The following is a 12,385-nucleotide window of genomic DNA, read 5'->3' on the forward strand; positions in this document are numbered from 1 at the left end:
CTGAGCGCTCGCACTCCAACCTGACAGACCAGCTTATAAAGGCTCTACTGCAAACCATACACAGAGGGTAAATCCAACACCTTAGGACAATTACATGCATGCAATTATAGCTAACCTACTGAGATTCTAAATAACACTGCAAAAATATTTTTTATTACATGTAGATCATAAACCCTGGATTACAAAAACACTTCAATGTAATTTTAATTTAATGCTAAAGTGCTTTTAAAAACTGCAGCTCCACTGTTTACTTGTATTTGTTTATGGGCCAGTCTTGCCAAGGTGGCAATAGAGAGGATGTGTTGTGGCATATGGCATCAAAGGGCCAAAAAGGGTATTCACTACTACAGAGTCTTGACCTTTGCGCCATTGAGAACCTTCGGGATGTGCTGGAGAAGGATTTATGCAGCAGTTTGACTTTCCCTTCATCAATAAAAATGTTGGAGAGAAATGAATGTGACTCTGGATGGAAATAAATGTTGCATTATTACATAAGCTTATCGAAATGATGCAACGGCCATAATTAATGCAAACGGTGGTCAATTGACATATTACAGAGTGCGCCTTTATTTTTGTATACAACTGATTTGTATTTAGTAACATGTAATAAATGTATTATTCAAGTTTCTCGTCATTTGCAAAGATTTTATTTTGCATGCTAAATGCCTGGGAAAATGCATTTAAAGGCTTTCAACATATAGATTTAGGTTAAACAGGGGCAACCTTGTTCCAGAGGGCTCAGAGAGCAAGAGCTCCAGGGAACAACAACCAAAAAAGAACATTACAAAAGGAACACGTCGGACACGTAGCACGTCGCCTGGCTCGGTTTTCCTTCATTCTAATTGGTTCGCCTGATCCACACAAAGGTTGATCGACAACGCGCGTTGTCCAATGAAAGCATAGTAAACAAATAAAATCCCGCCCACAACCTTGCGCTCAGTGGACAGACAGGTTGTCAATCTTTTTTTTGGAACTTTCTAGCGATGGAAGCGTTCCCAAAGAGGTGGTACCGGGTTTGTTGTTGTTTTGTGTAGTGGCCGGAGCTCGTCGACATTTTTTAAAACAAACACGTCGGAACGCGTTGGTGTTCTCTAGTGTGTTTTTGGATCCTGTCATCTTTGTCTTGTTGAAGCAGAAGTTTTTTTTTGTTGGCTGTATTCCGGGGAAGAGAAAGGTGGGTTTTTCGTAATGTTGTCCTCCATATTTGCTGCAGAGAGTGGGATATTCACATGGACAGCTTTTTTTCTGGAATAACATGGCAATGTTGATCGTGTTGCTTAGAGACACATTTTTTGATTTTTTGCTAGATTATTAATAGTAACCATCTTAATAACTGATTTATAGCCTTTATGCATTTAAGCTATAAACCTGTATACGAAAGTATTTAGTGTCCTAAAGATCCAGTAAAACTCATGCAAGGCCACATGAATTTGTGTTCTGATCATTTGTAAACTTTCTCTGCTTTAATCTGGAGATCACAGGATAAGTGTTAAAATGGTCATCTCTAAAAGTGTTAAGGCGACAATACTATCAAAAACTTAATTTCCTGCTTCTGCATTAATGTAAATAGAAAAAGAGCATATTTTAATATAAATTTAGAAACAACTTTAGAAAGGTTTGTAAAAGACATGCTGATGTGTCAAATAAAACTCTTGTTAGATAAACAATACAATTCCATCTATTCATCTAGGAATCTCTGTAGTCTTACTAGGGACTAGTAGGCCATAGAAGTCAACATTCACACGCTGGGCAATTTGGGAATACCAATTAGCCTAATCTGCATATCTTTGGGAGGAAACCGGGCTACCCAGAAGAAACCCACCAACCGCGGGGAAAGTATGCAAATTCCACATGCAAAGACCCCAATGTGGGACTCAAACCCTCAACCCTGAAGATGCAATGCGACAGTGCTAACCACTAAGCCACGGTGCCTCCACATGGAATTGCATAAGTGTATAACACAGAGACATGAGCTCAAAAGTCTTCATTTATAGGCGAAAATATTTTTAGTTGCATGACAGGAAAGGCTCAAATTGACAGACTTTGACTTCATGGCACTTCTGTACACACTAAATTCAAGAAATCTTCTTAATGCATCAAGACTTGCATCAATGTTATTGCACGTAGATATAATTTTCTCCTCTACTATAAGGAATGCTTTGGGCTGATTCCTTTTCCTGACTCTAAAGAAAAAAATCGAGAGTGTTTAGTTGTTTTTATACACGGTGTTCCAAACCTCTGTCTTCGGTAACCGATTTATACTGGTAAACGCTGGTAGAGAAGCAGGTATTGGAATTCATTAATTAGATTTATTTCTAAATATGTGCTTTTTATATGCACCTAAAAGCAATATGTCATAGAGTTAAAAGCATACATCTACGTACATTACCATATCTGTTATTAAACACACATATACACACAGTTTGCCATAAGCCAGCCTCAATATCAGGAGGTGAACCCATGTGTGGACCTGCGTCGATAGCAAATTAAAGGATGGTGAGGTTCATTTAGGGGCAGGTTTACGCATGTATACCTTTTGAATAAATTAGAATCAGAATCTTACTTTGATTCACACCATATATGACCTATTTCAGTATTAGTCTCTATCCATAAAAAGTTACTCATGTTTAGGAAAAAAAGTCATTTAGTGAATATCTACCAGCAGCTGTCACATGATTTAATGAGCAACAGTCCAGTGTGCTAATGATTTACAATATTTATGTACTGTGTCTGTTTCTGGTCCTTAGATGACTAGTGAATATCAACGCTGTGTTCCTTTGGAGGTCAGGAGATTGGAGGGAGAGCGAGTTCGTGCCAAACATCCTGACAAAATACCGGTAAGTGTGTCCTGTCGACAATGAGCAAAGTTTTGACAGCTTGTCAGAGGAAGACGGCTTTGATGTTTTACGCATGTTTTTTATTTTTTTTTTATAAATCAGATCATTGTAGAGAGGGCTCCTAGATCACGTGCTCCTGAACTTGACAAAAAGAAATACCTTGTTCCAGCAGACCTGACAGGTGAGTATGTCGCACACTGAGGCAAAGGTGTAACAGAATTTAAATGTTAAAAATGCTGTTGTAGAAAAAAATACAACCAATCTTATGTGCCATAAAGTTAATATTAATATGCAAGGTGATGGAAAAAGAAATGAAAGTAACAACTGTGATTAACAAATAAGTAATTTATGTTAATTTAATTATATATATACATACTGTATATGCACACAGCGGAACCTTGTATTGCGAGTAACTCGCAAAAAGTCTGCGAGATTTTTGCAAGATGAGCAAAATTGTTTCTGTTCTTTAGTAACTGTACTGCAACGGCCATCGTGGAAAAAATGACAGTCTTCTCCCAAAAGATAATAAGACGATGTACAAAAGGTATCATTGTGGAAAAAAAAAATTCTCAGGTTTTATTTACATTTAAACAAAAAGTGGCATGTCCAAAATTATTCATACCCTTTGCAAACTGTCACAGTCTATGGGAAAATCCAAAGTTCTATACAATTCCAAATAGTCCAAGCTGTTTTAAAGCATCCTAAGTACCCTGATTCATTGGGAACAGCTTTTTTAATCAACAGGTGAGAAACAGATGCTCTCTGCTGTTGGTTTGTGGACAGTCATGGCTAAGACGAAGGAGCTCACTGAGGACTTGCGGCTGCACATTGTGGCTGCTCACAAGTCAGGAAAGGGCTATAAGACCATATCTAAATGTTTTAAAGTTCCAGTGGCGAGTATTCTTAAAAAAATACAAGACGTTCTGCACCGTAAAAAAGGAGCAATACATCAACATTCTCAACAACAACATTAGGCAGTTCGCAGAGAAATTCAGCCTTGGGCACCAGTGGACATTTCAGCAAGACAACGACGCAAAACACACAGCAAAAGTGGTGAAGAAATAGTTCACAGACAAAAACAATTTAACATTTTGAGGTGGCCCAGCCAGAGTCCTGACTCAAATCTAATTGAGAATCTGTAGAGGGAGCTAAAGTTCAAAGTGATGGCAAGGAGACCCTCCAACCTGAAAGAGCTGGAGCTCATTGGTAAACATGAATGGGCAAAAATACCAGTGGAGACATGCAAAAAGCTGGTCAGCAATTATAGAAAGCGTTTGATTACTGGAATAGCCAATAAAAGCTTTTCTATTAATTATTGAGGAGGGTATGGATTCTGGACACGCCACTTTTTGTTAAAATGTAAATAAAGATAAACATAAAGATGAGTATATATTTTTTCCACAATAATGCCTCCTGTACATCGTCTTATTATCTTCTGAGAGACGCTTGTGTCATTAATAATCAAGAAAAGACTTGCTGGTTAAATAAAAGTAATTTTAAGTCAGAATTTGCCAGGGGTATAAATAATTTCAGGCTTGATAATTTATATATATATATATATATATTTCTTTTTTTTTTCATTAAACAAAATGACGAATATTGCTGGTCTTCGTGAAAATGTGACTGTATGATGGATTTTTAAGTCACATTTTTTTTTTTACTGTGAGGGGCATAATGATATAATCCTTTTCTAATTGGTTGGCTAAGGTTCAGTAAGCTGGCAATTGTCTGTTAATGCTGTAGAAAATAAGAACAACCCAGTATTTTTACTTGCTTCCTAATTATCCTCCCCTTTAACATTATTTGTACGTGCTAGGTTTTGCACTTTGGCACTTGGTTTTCAGCCTATTTAATCTTTTGGGGCCAAAACCTTTACTTGACTGAGATTTTTTTTTTTTTTGAGTAATGCAATAAAAACTAATTATGGAGATACAAGTAAAGAACTTGAGGTTATATTCACATCAAACATAAGAATAAAGAAAAGTGTGATGTACCAGAAGAGCTGGGTTGAGTCCAGTTTGAGTTGTTAAGTGGATATGATAGTCTCAGATTTCTGTTCTTGCCTGACAGGAGTGAAACCTGAAGCTGTGATGCTTTACAATCCAATCCCCACAATTGTAAAAGAGTTATTATATGAGTTACTGTATCCTTCCCGGCAGCTCAAACTAATATACTCTGACCCCTTTTTACTAGAGACTGTTGTGTGTGAAAATCCTAGGAATTCATCAGTTTTTGAAATGAGCTCACACTTCTCTCCCATCCCATGTTTTATATAAACATTAACAAGTATTTGCATTGCGCTGTTGTTACATGATTGGCTGAAACTCCTACATATAATGAATAATAATTTGCAATGTCATATAATTAGTAATAAATATCCTTGGATATCCTGGCAGTGTAATGTCATGTACTAAACATCAATATATCAATATGTTGCCTAGTTATTAAACCAATGCACCCTTTTATATTTTGGTCTGTGCGCACATAATTTCAACCACTGTGAATTCTTTATTTGAATTTCTGAATAATTCAGAACAGATCACAGAGAACAGACACAAGCTTATGACTTTTATCCTTCTGAACACTCTTTTTAGTCATGAAGCGCATAACAGATTTATTGTGTTCTTTCTCCCAGTTGGCCAGCTGTGCTTCCTGATCAGACAGCGAGTATGCATAAGGCCAGAAGAAGCTCTCTTCTTTTTTGTTAAAAATTGTCTTCCCCCTTCCAGTTACCCGCTTTCTGTTGTGTATGAGGTATTTTTTACACACACATACACACACACACACACACACACACACACATTCACTCACACAATTTAGAAAAAAAGCATTTAGTGCATTTCACATTTACAGCCAGTATTAGGTGAGTTAAAATGGGCTCTTAATATTTCACACATATTCTAAATAAAAGCCCAACTAGAATAACAATGCATCATGTAACTCCTTCAGCCCAGTTGGAATCAAATTTTCAATGGGAATGAGATGGGTGGGGTAAATCTTTGATAATCTGTTTAGTAGTTAAATATTACCCATTCAAATATTTGATCTGGTTGTTTTTCTCTTATCTAAATAAATATATTCTTCCTGTGCAGGTTTGCCCCACATGGTTTTACAATTAGATGATACGACCTGTTATTTTGCTTCCATTCTTAATCAGGAAACTCACTGAGAACAAGTCTCTCCCACACTGAAAACCCTAATAAGTTAATTGGACTAAATTGATTGAGTAAACTCGTTGCCTCAATTTAATTGAGTAATGGAATCTTCCAAAACTTGCATATTTAAGTTTATTTAACTTGGCGGTTTTGTAGACTGTACTTAAATCATTCAGTTCAACAAACTTAGCACTTATTTAATGTACTTAAAAAATTGCGTTCACTTGGTATAAATTTTTTTTAAGTGTACTTATCTATTTAAGTTTACTCAACATGAAAATGTAACTTAAACCTGTTAAACAATGTTCTTATATTTGACTGCAAGCTTTGTGCACACCGAACTGAAATAAAACAATGAACAGCATTTTTAAGCTTAGATTTTTTTTATTGACAAAATGCCACAATTTTCCGCCGGAAAGAATGTTGGAGAGTACTTTATTTGGCACACAGCATGTACGACATTAGCAGCACATTCACACAGGAACCACCATCCAATTCAGCCTCAGCATGAACCAGAGCACATTTCACCCGTCACCCCTTACCCACACACACAAACAGGGCCGAAGCCACTAACCCAAACACCCTTCCCCAACATGGTGAACACACCGACATCCCCGCAAAGCATGCTGGTCGTCAGCCGCCGCCCCGCCCACGCCACATTCACATTTGTGAAAATTGACCTTTTGAAAATGTTTTTTCCCCCAAAGGATTAATCATGATTTTGAGCTCACAACACTTGAAATCTTAAGTTTATGCATTTTTATGGTAAATAAGTTAAATGAACTTATATTTTTAAGTGATGGGTCCAAAATGCAAAATTTTAAGTAATGTTTAGTCAACATTACTTGATTGTATAAGTAAAGACAACATTAGGGTTTACAGTGCACCAATCTTTACTTTACATTTTAATCCACTGGGACTCTATCGCTAATTGGCTCGGCATTTCACATTTTTACATACATTTTTATCAACTGGGTCTCTATTGCCAATTGACTTGGTATTCGTAGTAAAACATCTGACCAGTCAAAGAAAAGACTGAACTGATTGTAATGAGGGAAGGATTTGTTGGAAAAGATGGAAGTTTGAGTTGTTAAGATATGATAGTCTCAACAATCCAATCCCCACAGTTGTAAAAGAGTTATTATATGAGTTACTGTATGTTTCCCCGGCAACTCATACTAATATACTCTGACCCCTTTTTACTAGAGACTGTTGTGTGTGAAAATCATAGGAATTTATCAGTTTTTAAAATGAGCTCACACTTCTCCCCATCCCATGTTTTATATGAACAGTTTGCAATGTCATATAATTGGTCATAAATGTCCTCGGATATCCAGGCAGTGTAATGTCTTGTACTAAACATTAATATATCAATATGTTGCCTAGTTATTTAATCAACACACTCTTTTATATTTGAGTCTGTGCACACATTATTTCATTAAAAAACCTCTTATTTTTCCTTCTTTTGATATATTTCCAGTAAATTAAATTCTGCATGGGCAGAACCATTTGTGCATGTCAAAAACGTTATATTGTGTTTAAATGCTTTGAGCAGAACTTCAGATCAGATCAGCGTCAGATCAGTGACCATGTAAACAGTTAAATTGAAATCAAAATGATTTCAGTCGGATGAAAGAAATATTGATAATTTAAGTGTAGATAGAAATGGTTAATGTATAAATAAACATTATTAGTAAGAATCATAAATTGTTATTAATATGTGTAGCGGGCATTCAGTGTTTGATGGAGATGTGGCTGATATTTGCAGTTCATCTTTATTGCTTAAACGCAGCCTGGAGTCTCTTTGTATAATTACTAAATTGCAGGATCGCACTAATAGTTTAAGGCAGCAGTCATTTACTAGTGTATTTTGCACGGCTAAGCCCTGCTTTTAGAATTGAAATGCTTTGTCAATAAGCAAATCTTTTCAATTGCTTATTCTCCCAGAATATTCAATTAGGAGCCACTTTTATCCTTAAGATTTTTTATGAGTATGGCCCTTTGAATTTCCCCATTATAGAAAAACTTAATGAAATGGAAAGGTTTCAGATATTTTAGTATCTAAATGCTTTCCATGACACTGTATTAAAGCAGCTCTTTTTAGTGAATTTTAAAGTGATTTTACTGTGGTCAGTGTGTGTTTTTTAGTAGGATAACGATTTTGTATTTGTATTTCAGGAACACCACGAGGACGACCTGTTCCTGTATATGACCTACAGCAATGAGAGTGTGTACGGAGCTTAAAAAGGATTTTAACAAACAAGTTGAAATGAAAAAAAAAGAGCAAAGAAGGGACTTTTTGGTGTGATGGAAGAAGTCATGGAATTTCAACAGTGGTGTGGCGAAGATTTTATTGTTTTACCACTATTAATCTATTTTGTATAAAGCTGAGCTTACAGCGTTGAACATCAGTGTGGTCTGAAGGATGCAACTGGTTTGTGTTTAACTACTATGGGCTTAATTACATTTAACTATGAAAATAAGGCATTGTAGTATCAATATAAGTGATGGAGGAAGAGTAGAGATGTAAATGATAAAATGAAAAAAAAAAAAAAAAGTAAATGGGACAGTGGTGCAGTATAAAATTTCCATGACTCTGTTCCAGGAGTGACTCATCTGTATTTAATGAAATTATAACTATTTTTTTGTAAAGGTATATGATAAAAATCTTGTTGCCAAAAAGACATGCAGTGTTGCTTTTTTATTGAGTGTATGATAGACATAAAACACATCTGGAATCTGGAACTTCCTAAACCTTGTAAACATACCCATGTTTGGTCCACAACCCACTGGTTTGCTCTGAAAAAGTATTTTATTTATTTATTTATTGACTGACTTATTCATTTATTTAAACTTATGCTTAAATTTTTGAGATCATCAAATAAATTCTAATATCACACAAAGATAACCAGACTAAATACAAAATTCAGTTTTTAAATGATTTACTTGAGTGATGATTTCATTTATTAATGGAAAAAAATGTCCAAACCTGCCTGGCCATATGTTTAAAAAAATGAATCGCCCTTTGCTAAATCATGAATGACCTGTGATTTTATCATGTAGTGATCTATAGCAACTTAAGAACAAATGAAAAACAAAGTAATTGACATGTTTTACTCTGAAAAGGGTTACCAAGAAATTTCTAAGGCTTTGGGACTCCAGCAAAACCTCAGTGAGAGCCATTATCCACAAATGGAGAAAACCTGAAATAGTAGTACCCCTCCCTAAAGTGGCCGGCCTACAAAATTACTCCGAGAGCATAATAACAACTCATTCAGGAGCTCATAAAAGAACGCAGAACAACATCTAAAGAACTGCAGGCCTCACTTGCCTCAGCTATGGTTAGTGTTCTTTAATTATAAGAAAAAGACTGCAAAAATCCATTCATGGAAGAGTTCTAAAGTGAAAGCCCCTGCTCACCAAAAGAACACAAAGGCTTATCTCACTCTTGCCAAAAAACATCTTAAATATCCCCAAATACTTTTGAACAAATAATCTGTTGAGTCCTGATGAAACAAAAGTTGAACTTTCTGGAGGGTGTAGGTCTCGTTATATCTGCCATAAAACTTTCAGCTTTTTATAAAAAGAACATCATACCAACAGTCGAAAATCATGGTGGTAGTGTGATGGTCAAGAGCTGCTTTGCATCTCCAGGATCTGGACATCTTGCCATAATTGAACCATGAATTCTGCAGTCTATCAAAAAAATCCTGAAGGAGAATGTCCAGTTATCAGTTTGTGACCTGAAGCTCAAGCGCAATTATGCGCAGGACAATAATCTGAAACACCTCTGTCCACCTCTGAATGGCTCAAAGAAAATTTACAAAATGAAGGTTTTGAAGTAAAAAAAAAAACATAGACTGCAGTGCCTAGTCAAAGTCTGGACGTAAATCAGATTTAGATGCTGTGGCATGACTTTAAACAGGTAAACCCCTTCAATGTTGCTGAATTAAAATAGTTTTTCAAAGAATAATGGGCCCAAATTCCTTCACAGAGATGTGAAAGACTTATTGCCAGTTATTGCAAACACTTGATTTCAGTTGTTGCCACCAAGGGTGGCACAACCAGTTATTAGGTTTAGAGGCAATTACTTTTTCACATAGGGTCAAATAGGTTTGGATAGCTTTTTTTCCCTTAATAAGTGAAATCATCATTTAAAAACTACAAAAAAAACCCTATAAAATACTGTGTGTCCTAAGAAATAATTTTTAAGATTAAAAATGTAATTCTTTTTTATTTAATTACAAGATAAATTTAAAGTTAATTACATTTGAAGGCAGGTTCTTGGAATTACATACTTTTACATCACGTTTTAATCCATTGTAGTTAGCATTTGTGGAGGTTATTGGTTTATAAATGAGGGCTACTTCATGAAAAATGTCTTATTACATATTTTAATAAGTCGAAATACATATTTTAATCCATTAATTTTTCATTTGGAATATTAGAGGTCATATATTAGAACAAGCGCTTTATTGAAAACCAGTGATATGAAGCGCTGTGGTCACAACTGCTGTTAACTGATATTTTGATATTTATAGTTATAAAAAAAGTCATGTACTACTACAAGAGTGTTCTTAAAATGCAGTAAAATATGTGGGTTAGGAAAGAAATACAAAACAATACAATACACAATATTTAATGGTTCATACGAATGCTTTAATAATTAATGGATATTAATGGATATTTATTATCATGTCATTAAATTCTTAAAGAACATCTGATTAAATCTTACATGTCATCAAATTCTTAAAGAACATCTGATTAAATAACTGAAAACATAAGTCACATTTTACAAATCAGTTTTGTTTTTATTAGATTTATGTAATATCTATTCCATTTACCAAAAATGGGGCATTTCCCTCGGGAACTGAACCTATGACAAACTGTACTTACTTTTAAAATACTCATAGTTCTAAACTTGCATTTTTAGTTCACTGGAAAGTTATCTTGACTATAAGAGACAGGATTTGGTATTCATATTGATAATACTGACCAAAAAAAGTTTTACTTGAACAGATTGTTCTTTGTTTAGGTTGCCAGACAAAATGACCCGAGATTGTCACATTAAAACTTTGATAATGGATGTCATCTAGATTTCAAATCTCAGTCATGAAACAAACAGTAATGCTCCTCGCTTTCTTGCCCATTCTACTAGGAGTATGTATCTTATCAAACAATAAGAACTTCAAACAAATAAAGAAGCTTTAATAAAGACACTACTTGCACTAGGTTGATAAGTAGATATCTTTAGTTGCATTCTATAAGGCAGCCTCAACCAGATGCTACTGTAGGTTGGGCACTAAAGCTTATACATTGATTTGTGTTTAAGGGTTGGAGAAAGCAGAGAAGTAGTTGGAGAGAATGTGGTTGCTTAAAAAAGCAGGTTGTTAAAAACTCTTTCATCTGTAATGGGCCAACTAATGTTTCCCGCTGGCTCCTTCCTTTATATCTGACTCATAAGCTACTTGCTATTAAACCTGTGTTATAGGTATGTAAGTGCTGTTCACGGTACCAGCTTCAAAGTATTCCACGGTTGTTAAAGCCTTTTTCAGAGGCTTGCTGTGGGATGGCGATGTGCTTAGGACAGAGAGAGTCTAAATACAGGACCATGTTTCTGCCTATGAATCAACTAAACAATACATTCACTTTTGTCAGAAAAATTATTTGCAGCAAAAAAGAAAGAGAGAAGTGTCTGGATGGTGGGTTAGAATAAAAGTGAGATGAGGAAGCGTGAATCAATCATGATTGAGGTTGGGTAGGTATGAGAGCTTATGTATTTATTAATTTCTCTAAACAGTGATTGTCTTTTTTTATTCTTCTACTTATAGTGTCTAGCATACTGACTAACCTGACACTGTTATAGTAGTTACATAAGTCCCTTTTGTATGTTGTTTTTTTTCTGCCTGGCATCAGGCACTGGGGATTTGGTTAAAGAAAACGAAACATAAGAAATCACAGAAAGTGAGAGATCATGGATGCTGAGAAAACGATTGAAGTAGAGATGAATGAACTCATTCCAGCAGAAGTACAGAATGATAAGGATCAAGAGAAAAAAAATAGGGAAGGAATAAAAGGTAAAAAAAAAAAAAAGGTTGTACTTTTCAGATGTTCATTTGGTAAATGATAAAATATTTTAAATTGCTCATGTTTTTAAGTTTTTCTGCTTTTTATTTTCCATGATGTGACTTTATTGTCCATTTCTCTCATATTTTACCCACTTAATATTTTATTGTTTCTTCTTCTAGAAACTAAGAAAGAAGAAGAAGTAGAAGAAAAAGAAGATGAAGCAGCAACCAATGTGTCCTGCAAACTGAAGATTCCAGAAGAAATTAATAGGTTGGCTGCAGTGCTGGATTCCCCTCCAAAACACAGAGAAGGTACACAACATTG

General features: G+C 35.2%; 1 protein-coding gene across 1 annotated transcript; it reads left to right on the forward strand.

Moving 5' to 3' along the window:
- The first annotated feature begins 991 nt into the window (after nt 1-991).
- zgc:92606 (uncharacterized protein LOC100000242 homolog) lies at nt 992-8,676 on the forward strand. Its single transcript, XM_053495354.1, has 5 exons — nt 992-1,174; nt 2,748-2,837; nt 2,940-3,018; nt 5,473-5,591; nt 8,171-8,676. The coding sequence occupies exons 2-5, from the start codon at nt 2,748-2,750 to the stop codon at nt 8,234-8,236; spliced, it is 354 nt and encodes a 117-aa protein (XP_053351329.1). The 5' UTR covers nt 992-1,174; the 3' UTR covers nt 8,237-8,676.
- The last annotated feature ends 3,709 nt before the right edge of the window (nt 8,677-12,385 follow it).

Source organism: Clarias gariepinus, chromosome 4, assembly GCF_024256425.1.
Source record: "Clarias gariepinus isolate MV-2021 ecotype Netherlands chromosome 4, CGAR_prim_01v2, whole genome shotgun sequence".
Taxonomy (NCBI): Eukaryota; Metazoa; Chordata; class Actinopteri; order Siluriformes; family Clariidae; genus Clarias; species Clarias gariepinus.